This window comes from Natator depressus, chromosome 2 (assembly GCF_965152275.1).
Source record: "Natator depressus isolate rNatDep1 chromosome 2, rNatDep2.hap1, whole genome shotgun sequence".
Lineage (NCBI taxonomy): Eukaryota > Metazoa > Chordata > Testudines > Cheloniidae > Natator > Natator depressus.
Genome location: NC_134235.1, coordinates 171280391 through 171293109, shown reverse-complemented (window position 1 = coordinate 171293109; position 12719 = coordinate 171280391). Strand labels below are relative to the sequence as shown.

Here is a 12719-nt window from a genome sequence, read left to right as displayed (position 1 = left end):
AGAGAGGGAGAGGAAATGATTCTGCTCTACAGCCTTAGCTAACAACCAAATGGCTTTTAGCTCATGCAGTAGAGGCTCATGCACTAAGCTCCAGAGGTCCCAGGTCTGTCGGCGTTACAACAATAGATCAAAGTGCACTGCAGAACTTTTAGTGTATTGTGGCAGGGTCCACACGGCGAGTTAGAGTGTGCCACGTGGGAGTAGGAAGATGCACACTCGTTCTGCTCAAGTTGGAGTGCTAAAAATAGCAGTGTGGCCACAGCAGCACGAGTAGTGGTTCAGTGGTTCAGTAGGTACCGACGGGCTTGGGTGTCCCCCAAGTTGCCACCCACGCTGCCGCTGCCACACTGCCGTATTTTAGTGTGCTAGCGCCAGTAGCTCTACTGCGTGTCTGTGTAGAAGGGCACTTCCCAGCAGGAAAGGCAGGTAAGTAAAATAGTTCTCTGATGAACTATTAGCAGCTTCAGCCATGCTTTGGGATCACGCATTCTCCAGAATTGTTTGTATAACTACTAGGGTGATCGCTTTAAAGAGTCATGGCAGTTGAGAGCTGGATACTGGGGCAGTTCTGGGCCAAAACAGTTCCCATTGCCTTGCTCAGCAATCTTCCTCAGAGCTGGAATTTTCTTTTCCACAAATAGCTTTGTAATTTCCTGAAAGAGAATGACTCCAAGGGATGGAGAAAATTAGTCCCTAAGGAGAGTTTTAATGAATTATAGGTTGAATTGTAGTACATACTGTCCCATTGACCTTGCCATGCTTGTGCAGAATCTTTGAAGTGGTATTAACTAGTTTATAATTTCCAACTTTAAATGAATTGAAAGTATATAGAATTGAAAGTCTCTGCTTGTTCTCTCTCTCTACCTGGATTCCCTCCTGCTTCCCCCTGTCATTTTCCCAAGACTTGGCCTGATATTTCCAAATTGATTGATTGTGCATAATCTCTTTTGTAGAAAAGTATAATTTATGAATAACCATAAACTGACACATGGTATATGTCTAATGGGTTGGATAATGTGAGATCAAAGATAGGGCCTGGTCCTCAAATTATTAAGGTGCCTTCATTCTATCTTATGTCAGCCACTGCTCCTCTCACAGACTGAGTTGTATTCACCGTATCATTCCTCCATGCTTCCATTAACCTAGTGCAGGGTTCATATAATAGTAAGGAAAAAGAACTCTTCATAATTGTAGGATTGATTCTCCATTCCGTTCCACTGCTCTTGTGGTAGTGTAAAGCCACGAATTTTAGTGCAGTTACACCACTATAAAACTGGCATACCAGAGGAAGAACCAGGCCTTGTATTTGTTGAGAGAGTTAAAATATAGTTAATCTGATAATCGGTACTTCCACAGCAAGGAGAGAAATAACATCACACACACAAAGACAAGGTGCAGTTGTTCACCGAACGCAACCCCAGGCCTATAACCCCTCTGTGACCTTAGCATGGAATGTTGGGGCCACTAGTTCCATGTAAACACAGATCCGATGACACTCCCTCTGACTATTCCAACCTCCCTACATTGACACAAGCTGCTCTTCCCTTCTGTTAAAGGTTCATAAGCTCTCCCTGTTTAATGCTGACTCAGGGAACCATGGACTACCACAGAATAACTTTTCTTTTTTCATGTGGAAATAGCAACATTTACAAGTTGATAGAAAGGTCTGAAATCCATTCGAGGTTTTCAGGTGATGCACAGTGCAACTTTGCTATACATCCTGGGAATGTAAAGATTGGGCACTGATTTGCAATGTGCTTAATGGTTTGAAGGTCTCTGTATTTGCACTGTGTTGAATCCTTGCTACTCCATTTGTGCATCAAGTGCACACATCTTCCATGTAATGCCCTAATACTGTTGGTCATCCACTATCTTAGGCAGAGTAAGAAATCAGGTGGTTCAATGATGGGATCATCTAAAGATATGCTTGGTAAATGCCAGGGTCTGCCCACTGCATCTGCCAGGTGTCTTCTGGGTTGAAGTTGGATGACAGACTTGCTTCTCCATCTGCCCGGAATGGGTGGTGGGACTTAAGGCGAGTGTGAGACCATGAATGAGGTTGTCATGGAGCAGGAGCTTTTGGTTAGCGAGAGCTTTCTTGTACTCACACATCATAGCCACCTCTCACTGTATGGTTGGAGGAGGGATGTTTTTGAGGACTGGAAGCCAAGGCAGCAAAGTGGATTTCAGGGTGCCAGTTACAAGTCTCATAGCCGCATTTAGCTGGATAGCGATGAGGTCTGTGTACAAGTTTCTTCCCCAGACAGCTGCGCGGAACTTGGCTGTGGAATAAACTAAAGCCACTGTTGCCATTCATAGCATTCAAGCAGTGCAACCCCAGCTAGAACCTGCTTGCTTTTGGAAGATATTGTTATGACTCTGTTTTATGGGTCACCTGTTTCAGATGTTGATAGATAAAGTTGTGATGAAGAGATGATCGTGGGTGATTGCCTTGCCACGGAAGTTTATGTTCAGCATCCTCTTAGCTTCAGAATTGCTGAGATGGAAAGCTGACGACACACTTTTTGATGGATTGGGTTTGAGTTGCCAGTATCGAAAACAGTTTTCCATCTTCTTCTGATCAGCATTAAGGGTGTCTTCTGTTTTGCTGTATGTTGAGGCCTGTGTCGCTAATGACAGATCATCAGTATAAATGAGCATCTCAGGCATATCACTTATGTATAAGTTAAAAAGGGATGGTGCAAGTACTGATCCTTGTGGGAGGCTATTGTGCAGCCTCCACTTTTTGCAAACCTGATTTACGAGATGGGCACGGAACTTTCTTCTTTGAAAGCATTGACCTAGTGAGTTGAGATGTCTGGCTGGATTGAAGCAGGTTGGATAACTTCAGCTCTAGGCCCTTGTGCCAGACACTGCCATAGGCTGATGACAAGTCAATAAAAGTTGTGGCCATTTTAACCTTCCACTGAAAGCTGGCCTCAATATGTGTACCACAGAACTAACTTATGTGCACTAAAATTTTTTAAAAAATTATGTTGATGTGCCATATCATGCAACTTTCCCCTATACATGACATTGAGAAACAAACTATCCCAAAAAGTGCCTGGCTGAATTGTACTTGGACAAGTATCTGGAAGATAATTAGTGAAAGCTGATTTGGTTTTTTAAATACTGAGTGCTATGGTCTCCATAGTTTATTCCAGGTAATAGAATTAGGCTGGAAGGTCATTATAGTTACCTGCTCATAAAGAACAATGAGCGGGTAACTATAATATCAAGGGCTAGATATTTTCATTCCTGTCTGTCAATAACCCATATCATTGGATAATAACGTGGGCAATCTTTTCTCTAAGGGAAAAATGTAGAAACATATAGAGCAATAAATATTTCTGTTTGAGAGTCTTTTGAGGAGACATCAGACAAAACAAAATCAGTTCTTAGAGGCTTTTCTCATACTTTCTCATCCTGTGGCTTACATTACTAGCCTCATTCTGTTATTCTGTTCTGGCACTGTCATCAGCATCCCTTTTTAAATTATGGTTTGGGCTTTCCTGGAGTCTACTGCTGATAGTGCAGTATTCACTGCAAAGCCAGTTGATCATAATGGACTTCAGTAGAATTGGAAGCCACACTTTATTTGAAAGGTGTCTTGTACATAAGAACCTCATGCTCAGGAGGGGCAGTCTATACAAGCTTCCCATTTTTTAAACCTTTGTACAACATAAGGTTTACAGTCTGAACCAAAACATTTTATTTGTGGAATGATGCTACAAAGAGCATGACACCACACACTCTCACAGAAGTACTTTCTAGGGGAGTGTTCTTTCACTTAACCTGGTTTGTATTTGATTAAGAGTATTTGACAGATGTGAGAATGGGATTCTTAAAATACAGCAAGTTTTTTATGCTCACATGTGCAACAGCTTTTGAAATCTCTGCCTGATGAGCTGAATGTCCCAGGTGCAGAGGTGCACACAGTTCAGGCAGAGACATCCCATAGCGATATATTTATTAAAGGGGGAAACTCTATATCCTAGTAAAGGGAAACGGAAAGAAGTTGGTAAAGTACAGGCAGGCACTCGTGAGGAACAGTCCAATAAAATAGAGTCACATTGAAATATAACACATGAAGGCAAGCAATTGAATATTGACAAAATTTACAAGGGCTGTATGCAAATGCTAGAAGTCTAAATACTAAGATGGGTGAACTAGATAGAGTGCTTGGTATTAAATGGGGATATTAATATAATAGGCATCACGAAAACTTGGTGGAATGAAGATAATCAAATGACATGGTAAAACCAGACAGCAGGTTTACTACAAACAAGAAAAAGTACTTCTTCACACTATTAACCTGTGGAACTCATTCCTATGGGATGTTGTGAAGGCCAAAAGTATAACTGGGTTCAAAAAAGAACTAGATAAGTTCAAGGAGGATAGGTCCATCAATGGCTATTAGCCAGGATGGTCAGGGATGCAACTCCATGCTCAGGGCAGCTCTAAACCTCTGACTGTCAGAAGCAGGAGAGGAAGATGGGTAGATCTCTCCAAAATCACCCTGTTCTGTCACCCCCTGAAGCTCCATGGCCACTGTCTGACACAGGATACTGGGCTAGATGGACCATTGGTCTGACCCACAACGGGAGTTATGTTCTTAAAAACAACCACAACAAAATTATTTACTCTTTCACTTGGGACTATCTTTTATTGGGTCTTATCACAAACTGTCTAGTAAAGCAAAATATTTTTGCCTAGCTCCGTAGAGTTTAGTCCCTACTCTTTGACATAGCTGTACTCTGACATACACTTTGTGTTCATTTGCAAAGCATTCCATTAGGAGTTCCAATCCATCCAGCATATCCTCTTATTGACACAATTGTACCATTGTTAATGGGTTTTAATTGGTCTCATCTAACATATTGACTCAGCTGTCTCATCAGGTTTCTGTTAAAGTATTAAAACTGTGTGATAATGAACGTGTGGCAGATTAGGACTTTTAAACAATCCTCCAAGAGAAATATTAAAAAAATATTTAGAAGAGTCTCCAAAAATGGTGGAATTTATCTTCCCTAACATTTTACATCTCTTTAAGGCAGTGACAGAAAGAAAGAAGCAAAACTGCTATTTATTGCCTTTGTTTCAATATGAAATAGAGTTTTAAAAGAAAGGGAATGAAAACTCTATACAAATAGCAGTTGAAATAAAGAATCACACACTGAAATCATTAAAAGGAAGTGGTTTCATGTTCCAAAGGAAGCTAGAAATGCATCTGGAAAAAGAGAGATTCAACGGGTACAGGCACTAGCTACTAAGGAGTCCTGAACTAATGAGATACAAAACAATCTACAGGTATTTCATGGGCTTCAAAAAGACAAGCAATAATGGGCTATGTGCCCTTCTTCAGGACCTTATGAGTAAATTTGAAAAGAGGCACTTGGGCGTTCCATCTGCATGACTCACAGTAAAGCCCCTGGGAGTTGTGCAGCTAAAAATCCTGCTCTAAGCATGTACTTTCCTAGGTTCTCTTAGAAGAAGCTCACCAGTACAAAGAAGCAGACTTATTTAAAGTCTGGGGGTGGGGGGAAGCTCCCATTAAGCAGCAATAGTTTAAAAACCATATGATATCATATCAAAACTTCCAAGCCCAGTTGACTAAATTTGGGTGCCTAAAGCCATATTTAGATGAATGTTAGATTTCAGAACCAAACTTTAGGCACTTGTGTTTGAAAATTTGGATTGTATTATATACTATACAAAAATAAAATACATTACATTGTATAATAAAATAATATTGCAATAAAATTAATGTTGAACAATGATGCTTTTATTGTAAAAAAAAACAATAAAGCATTATATTCTAACATACAGGATTCAAATGAGTTCCACCTTTCTCATGCAGAGAACATCAAAAATATTTACAAGAAATATTTCATATAAGGAATATTGTGCATTTCACCTACTGCAGCTTAACTGAATGTATCAAATAGAATTAAGAGAATCTTGACAAATTTAGCTTCTCCTTTTGCCTGTGGAGTATCTTTGAGCAGATCATGATTTTCCTGAATTTGTTCATTATTCAAATTCAGAATTTTTTTTCTCAATCAGTTGATCATTAGTGTTTGAAATTAAATTTTGTTGTGATTGGTTAGATAATTCACATGGTATTAGTTCTGTTCCAAGGTTAGATGAATACACAAGTGCTTTAAGTGTGAGTATTTCCATGTGCAAATCTAAAATTCAGTTTCCGCAAATTCTAAAGGATGAAACTTTGAGGTGTTTTCAGCAGAAACTTTCTGCAGAAAGCACACCCAAAAGGAATGTGATCTTGGCTAAGGATAGTTCTTTTAAAAATGTAAATAAATATGCACAGAACACTTTTTGAGAGTGTATTTATTGGGAACCTTTTACAAAAGGAAAATGAATTCACAAAAGGTGACATTTTGGCCTCACTGAAGTCAAGTAAGTGTGTTGCTTCAATGGGGTCAGGATTTCACGCAAAGGATTTAAGTGACTTGCCCTTAATCATACAAAGTCTTTGGCAAAGAAGGAAATTAGAACTCTTTTATTTTGACTCCCATTCTTGTGCCTTAATTACAAACTAATTTTTACTTTCTCCATAGATGGGAGGATTGTGCTTGTACTTCAGTTTTAAAGTACTTTATAAATCCTAGGTGTTATTGAAATTATTTGTTACAGTTTGGTTTTATGTTACAATGCAAGTAATGTAGAAGTAATGTAGTAGAATTTTTCATGTTCCTCCTTTACTTTTTAATTTGTCATTAGTTCCCCATGTAGTTCTGTTGGCTTTCCAGTGCACTAATTGGAATGTGATTGCTAATCCGAATATTCAACTTTTTGCAGATTTCCAGGCTTTGGGTCTGAAGAAAGGAATGTTCTTCAACCCAGACCCATACCTGAAGATTTCCATTCAGCCTGGAAAGCACAGCATCTTCCCAGCACTTCCTCACCATGGACAGGAGAAGAGATCCAAGATCACGTGTAATACTGTGAACCCTATCTGGCAAGGAGAGGTAGGCAGCTGAGTATCTCCCATTCTCTAGACTGCTCTATTCTGTTTTAGCCCTTTGTTTCTAACAAGGGGCTAAAACTGTTCTAACTGTTTCTATTCTGTTTTAGCCCTTGTTTTCTTAGAACCTGGAAATAAGCCTGATGATATCTCAATCACAGTACGTTAAAAAAAATCTAGCTTCTTCTTTGTTACCAATCAGGGTTTTATTTTTTAATGTAAAAAAGCTTAAATCAATCAACTTGGTCAAATTTATTTTAACTACTGTTAGTTCTCAATAGAAAAGTGCATACATATAAATTTTCTGGGTAACCCCCTTTGCAGCCTGCGTCAAACAGCTTGATCTATTGTCTCATTTGGTTCTAAGGTTAACTTACAATTTAGTACAATCATAGGACTGCATACAGCTTCAGCTTCACTTATTTTATCTTTTCCTCAGGCAGAAATATATTTTACCCATACATTTCCAGTGTATTTGAATATCTGTTTATTTGTTTTGTACATCAGATTTTTGCTAATTTAAGCGCCTGTTATTTATTTGTCTAATACACTACCAAAATACTTATTCCCTAGTTAACGATTCTTGACCCAATCATTTCTAGCAGGCTAGCATTTTTCTTTACATGACTTCAAAAGCATCATGGAGAAGTCTGGCTCATAAGCAATCTATAAGCCTTATAAAAAATATCTGGCCCATAGGTCAATATGGTTAAAATTGTGATTTAACTGATTGTTCTTGTTACATGATAATCCTAAATGTATTAATGCCAAAGGCATAATTTTCTACTAAAATGAATGTTAGATTAATACTTTCCATACATATTGTATTTTAAGGCCATAATTTTAAAAAATCATTATTGAATGTAGGCATCACCCAGCACTGAAAAATATAATTGGATGTTTTTGAAAACTGCTGTTAGACTGATTGAAGTTCTTGTAGTTATGAAAATAGAGAGAGAATATTATGTGAGGTGCTACAGATGCAGCATGCAATCAAAAAGGGGTGTGTGTGATTTAAAAATGTCAGTGGTAATGTAAATTAGAGGCAGATTTGGCACATTTGCTCAACACCTGGAAGAAATACTCTGAAATCAGCTGCACCTGCTGATTCAATAAGCACCAGTGAGAACTTAGTGCATTTCACTGTTGCCTGCTGCTTTTAAAGTACACCTGAAACAGCAGCATACAGCACCTCTGTAGTAAATGAAGGGCACTGAACACAAAGGGCCTGATTTACCAGTGTTTTCTATTGGGCGAGTTAGTTCCATTTCAGAAAAATGGTAAAAAAAAATCCAAAACAAATACATGGATCCAAATTAAATATAAACTGGAAAATAGTCTTGGGCTAATCTGTGTTGAGCCCTATGCCAAAGTTGGGGGGAAGAGGTTCAAAGAACAACGGCTGCACGCTCCTGCACAGGAGATGGGCAGCATTAGGGAGCACAAGGGCTATGTGAGTGTAGTCATGCTACCAGTACTTGATACCCCAGAGGAGGGAACAGGGACATGGCCTGAATCCTTCATTCAGTATTAACTGGTGCAGCTGGCAACACTTTCAGTGGAGGAACATGCTGTCCCTGTGCAAATAGTGATAAAGTGGCTGTACTCATGGGGACTGAGGGGGATTTTCTGAAGCATTCAGTACAAACCTAACTCTGCTCCCACCCAGTGAAGTCAATACAGTTAAATATAATTTACTTTTGCTTTTAGTCCCCTTTGCATTACCAGAGCCGTATAAAATGGCTTTAGTCTAAATGAGACTCACGCCCTCTGAGACTGACTGCTGCTCTGACAGTTTGTCAGCACTCCTTGTTCCTCAAGTCATGCCGGGATGTCGGAGTTTGTTCAGTGACATTCCATTTCAGACAGAGTTTTGGAGTGATGGAGGAAAAACAATGAGATGGCCTAATTGGGGCTTGAACAAAAAAAAAAAAGAGCACAGCGGCTTCAAACTTTTTCACCAAGCCCCATGGGTCTCTTGATCACATGAGAGCCTCCAGGCTCTCATCTTTAGTACTGTTAGCCTGCATGACTAAGAAATTCTAAGCAATTGTGGTGTCTGTCAGCATACTCCGTTCCTGCCTTCTCTGCAGCCAATGTGAAGACATTTAGCTGCCACAGCCCTTTAATACATTCTCTGTTCCCCAGGCACCAGTGACCTGAAACCTTCATCCGCTTGTCCATGTCTTAGCAATGAAAAACCAATGTCACTTTCCACTGAATAAAAGTTATTGGGCCTGATTCTCCATTGCCTTTCACTTTGTGTAGGGAGAATTGGAAATGCTATCAAACCAGAATGGCAGCATTTTATACCAACTCTATGTGTGTTTTTCACAGGTATACATAACTACATAAGCAGAAAATCAGGCCCATGATATGTACAAATCTGGTGTGGGGTTTTTTCCCATGAAAATGTTTTAGGTCCTGAATTCATTTTAGATGAATTGGTTTTTATAAGGTGCTCCGTCATTGTGTAATTGCTTTGTGTAAATAGCAACCAGATGTTCCTTTTTCTTAATTGAATGACAAGTCTAATTTGGGATATTTGCTCACCTCACCTGAAAATTCAGGGTGGGGGTTGAGTGAGGGGAAGAGGACTGTGCAGTCATTATAAATGTCTTAAATCATTCATCAATCATCATGGGGTCTTAAATCAGCTGTTATGCCTGGCCAAACTCATAACTAACCGAGAGCAGAATTTGGCTCAAATTTTGTAGGTGCTATCCACATGCAGACTGTGAGGAAATGATTCATTCACTCACTTACATTCATGTACCCTAATGTTCCCTGGATATATACTATGTTGTTCCATATATTTAACCAGTACGCTTAGATTTCATGCAGTATAGCACCTTTTTATACTTAGTATATCACTGAGCACAGTGCTCTGGGATGAATTAAATACTGGGCATGTAATTCACCACAGGTATAGACAGCTGCAACTCTGTGAACTTGAGAGAGATTGCAACCACTGTGAATTTGGCCTTGGTACTGTGCTGCTTTGCAAAGAAAATTTGATCGACATTTTGTGACCATCATTAGCTCACACACAAACTGGTATTTCATCATGTGTTCCTGGCTTTAGCCAGGTAGACAGTGTTACCTTTTACCTTTTAGACAGTATTCATGGGATCTTCAGCTTTCATCTGAACAGCCACTAGGGAAAGGCAGAAAGGACCTTGGTTTAATTTCTCTTGCAAAGTTTGCACCCCTAGTGACTGATGCAGCAATCTTTCTGGTCCCCTATACACATACTGTCAGCTTTAGCTTTGAGTCCATGTCCTAGTGTGAATTTTTTTCCCCAGTAGCTTCTAGCTTAGAAATAAGAATGCTACAGGCAGAGGTATACTTACAGCTCTGTGTCTGATTAATGTGAGAGCTATAGCACAGGACACAGGAATGGGAGTCTGGAGATATGGATTATATTACCAATTTTGCTTTTGTGCTGACTTTGGGCAACGTTTCTGGGCCTCAGTTTAACCATCTGTATTATTAATATTCTGATAACATTGAGACATCCCAGTCAAGACACGAGCTCCATTGTGATTCATGCTGTATAAACATAAAGAGACAGTCCCTGTCTGAACAGTTTATAGTCTAAATGACTGGACAGGCAAATGGTGATAGGAGAAAGAAAGTAGTGTTACCTCATTTTATGGATGGAAAATTGAGGCACAGAGAAATTAAGGCCAAGATTTTCAAAAGCAACCAATGATTTTAGAAAGCTTAAATTTGGGGTGGCCAGCATGAGACATCATAAAGGGCCCTGATTTTTCAGAGGATAAGTGCTCAGAACTTTGTGAAAATTAGGCCCCTTTAAAGTATCTGCCTTTAAACACCCCAAAATTGAGGCACCTGAAATCACTGGCTACGTTGAAAAGCTTGGCTTAAGTGATTTGCCCCAGGTCACACAGGAAACATCTAGTCAGGTCAGGAATTGAACACAGATTGGCTAAATTCCAGTTTAGTGCCTTAAAAAGGAACAATAGGTTTGTGGTTAACAATGGGCAAAATTTACCTACCTTTGTAAAATTCTTTACTGTCTGCATCTGAAAAGTGGCAATAATGATCATATCTAGTGTGCCGGTGCTTAAGTGTCTCAAAAAAAGGAGTAACTTCCTAAAAAGTGTGACATAGCCTTATATAAGAGAAATTCCCATAGTCTACTCTGTTGAAAACAGAATAGCTGTGTCACATTTAATGAGTACAGGAAATATGATGTGTTTTCTGGAATAAATAATTTCAAGGGTGTAGTCAGGGGGATTTCTCTACTTAGTCTAGATTTTATGAATCTGCCACTTAATAAGCAAGTCTAAATGTAACATGGAGGGACATCATGTGTTAAATTTGTGAGACCTTTTAGTTCCTAAAGTAATAAATGAAAGGATAACTTTCCCACATGGAATTTTCCATCTGTCTCAGAAGTAATATTGATAATATTTGCTATTCCATGTTTCATTCAAGAACCATTCAGCTCAAGTTACAGATAGATATGAGTTAAAAATTTCCTAATTTGATCTGTTTTGCAGTGCTTTATATGAGAGGGCACAAGCAAATGGAAATTTCTTATTAAAATTTGGGAGTAGCATACAGCATTTTGACACCTGCAGTAGGGCTCTGAGTGAAGTGAAAGAGTTGTCACACATGGGGTTGTTCACAGAGGCATCCTACAGCCAAGGTGACATCTCTTGTCACAGCTGAAAAGCCGATTTGTGTCTTTACATGTTCTCAGAGGCACAACATGAAATTCTGTTACTGCAGTATTTTGCACACAGGATTATGGGAATGATGGTCAATTTGTTATTGCAACAATACAAATATGTTGGTAATAGAAATGCTGAAAAAATCTTATATCTGTATTGTCATGTGTAAATAACCATATTAATTCCCACTTCACTGGTGCTCATATTCAAAAACTCTGTCCATCTCTTCCTGCTTCTCAACAAAGATTTGATAGATATAATAGCATAGACTGTTGTAATTTGCCATATTTGCACCTGCTGAGGATCTGGCTCTTACTGTACTGTCTTATCTTGTAAACATTGTGAAGTCATTGGCCCCAAACCTGCAATAAGCTCTTCTCTATTTTTCCCCTCCTTTTTCTGTCTCAGCTCCCCTTTCAGGCAGAGAGGTGTCAGTCCCAAGGGCGTAGCAAACATTCTTGCTGAAAGGGCTGAGCCAAATTTATCCCTGGTATAAGGAATGAAGTCAAAGCCCTGTTTTTCTCAAAAGTCTTCATGAGGACCAAACACTATTATATCTGAAATCTTGGAGATTTTTTAAAGTATTTGGTTAAGACAGGAAATTGCCTTTAGAGTTGATTAGTCATAAGTGTTGGTTTCTCTGTATATGTTGTATTTAATCCTTGGGAGATCAAAGGCTTGATTCTGATCTAACACCTGGTTCACACCATTGATTTCAATTGACTTAAACTGGTATATAATCAGAATCAGGTCCCATGTAAGGTCCTGTACATGTCCCAAGCATGAAGCTACCTGGTAGTCTGCAAAGTTCTATGACACTAACGGTTAAGTGGTTCCATCACACTAACAGTATGTAAAATGGAAAGGAAGCCTGTGGGGAAAAAAATGAAAATTGGTCTAAAACCAACAAGATGTAATTGAATAAAGACATCTGTAAAGTATTACAAGTAGAAAAGAAAAATCAAATGCACAACTACTACAAAATAGGAAATAACTGGCTAGGCAGCAGTACTGTTGAAAATAATCTG

The 12719-nt window shown here is 39.0% G+C and overlaps 1 protein-coding gene across 9 annotated transcripts in view; it reads left to right on the top strand.

The window, feature by feature from the left end:
• The window catches only part of HECW1 (HECT, C2 and WW domain containing E3 ubiquitin protein ligase 1), a 348636-nt gene that overhangs the window by 202400 nt on the left and 133517 nt on the right, over positions 1-12719 (top strand). For all 9 annotated transcript variants that reach the window (XM_074945295.1, XM_074945292.1, XM_074945293.1 and 6 more), the window contains one exon: positions 6823-6992. In XM_074945295.1, the coding sequence (XP_074801396.1) occupies positions 6823-6992 (170 nt within the window). The remainder of the gene's footprint in view (positions 1-6822; positions 6993-12719) is intronic.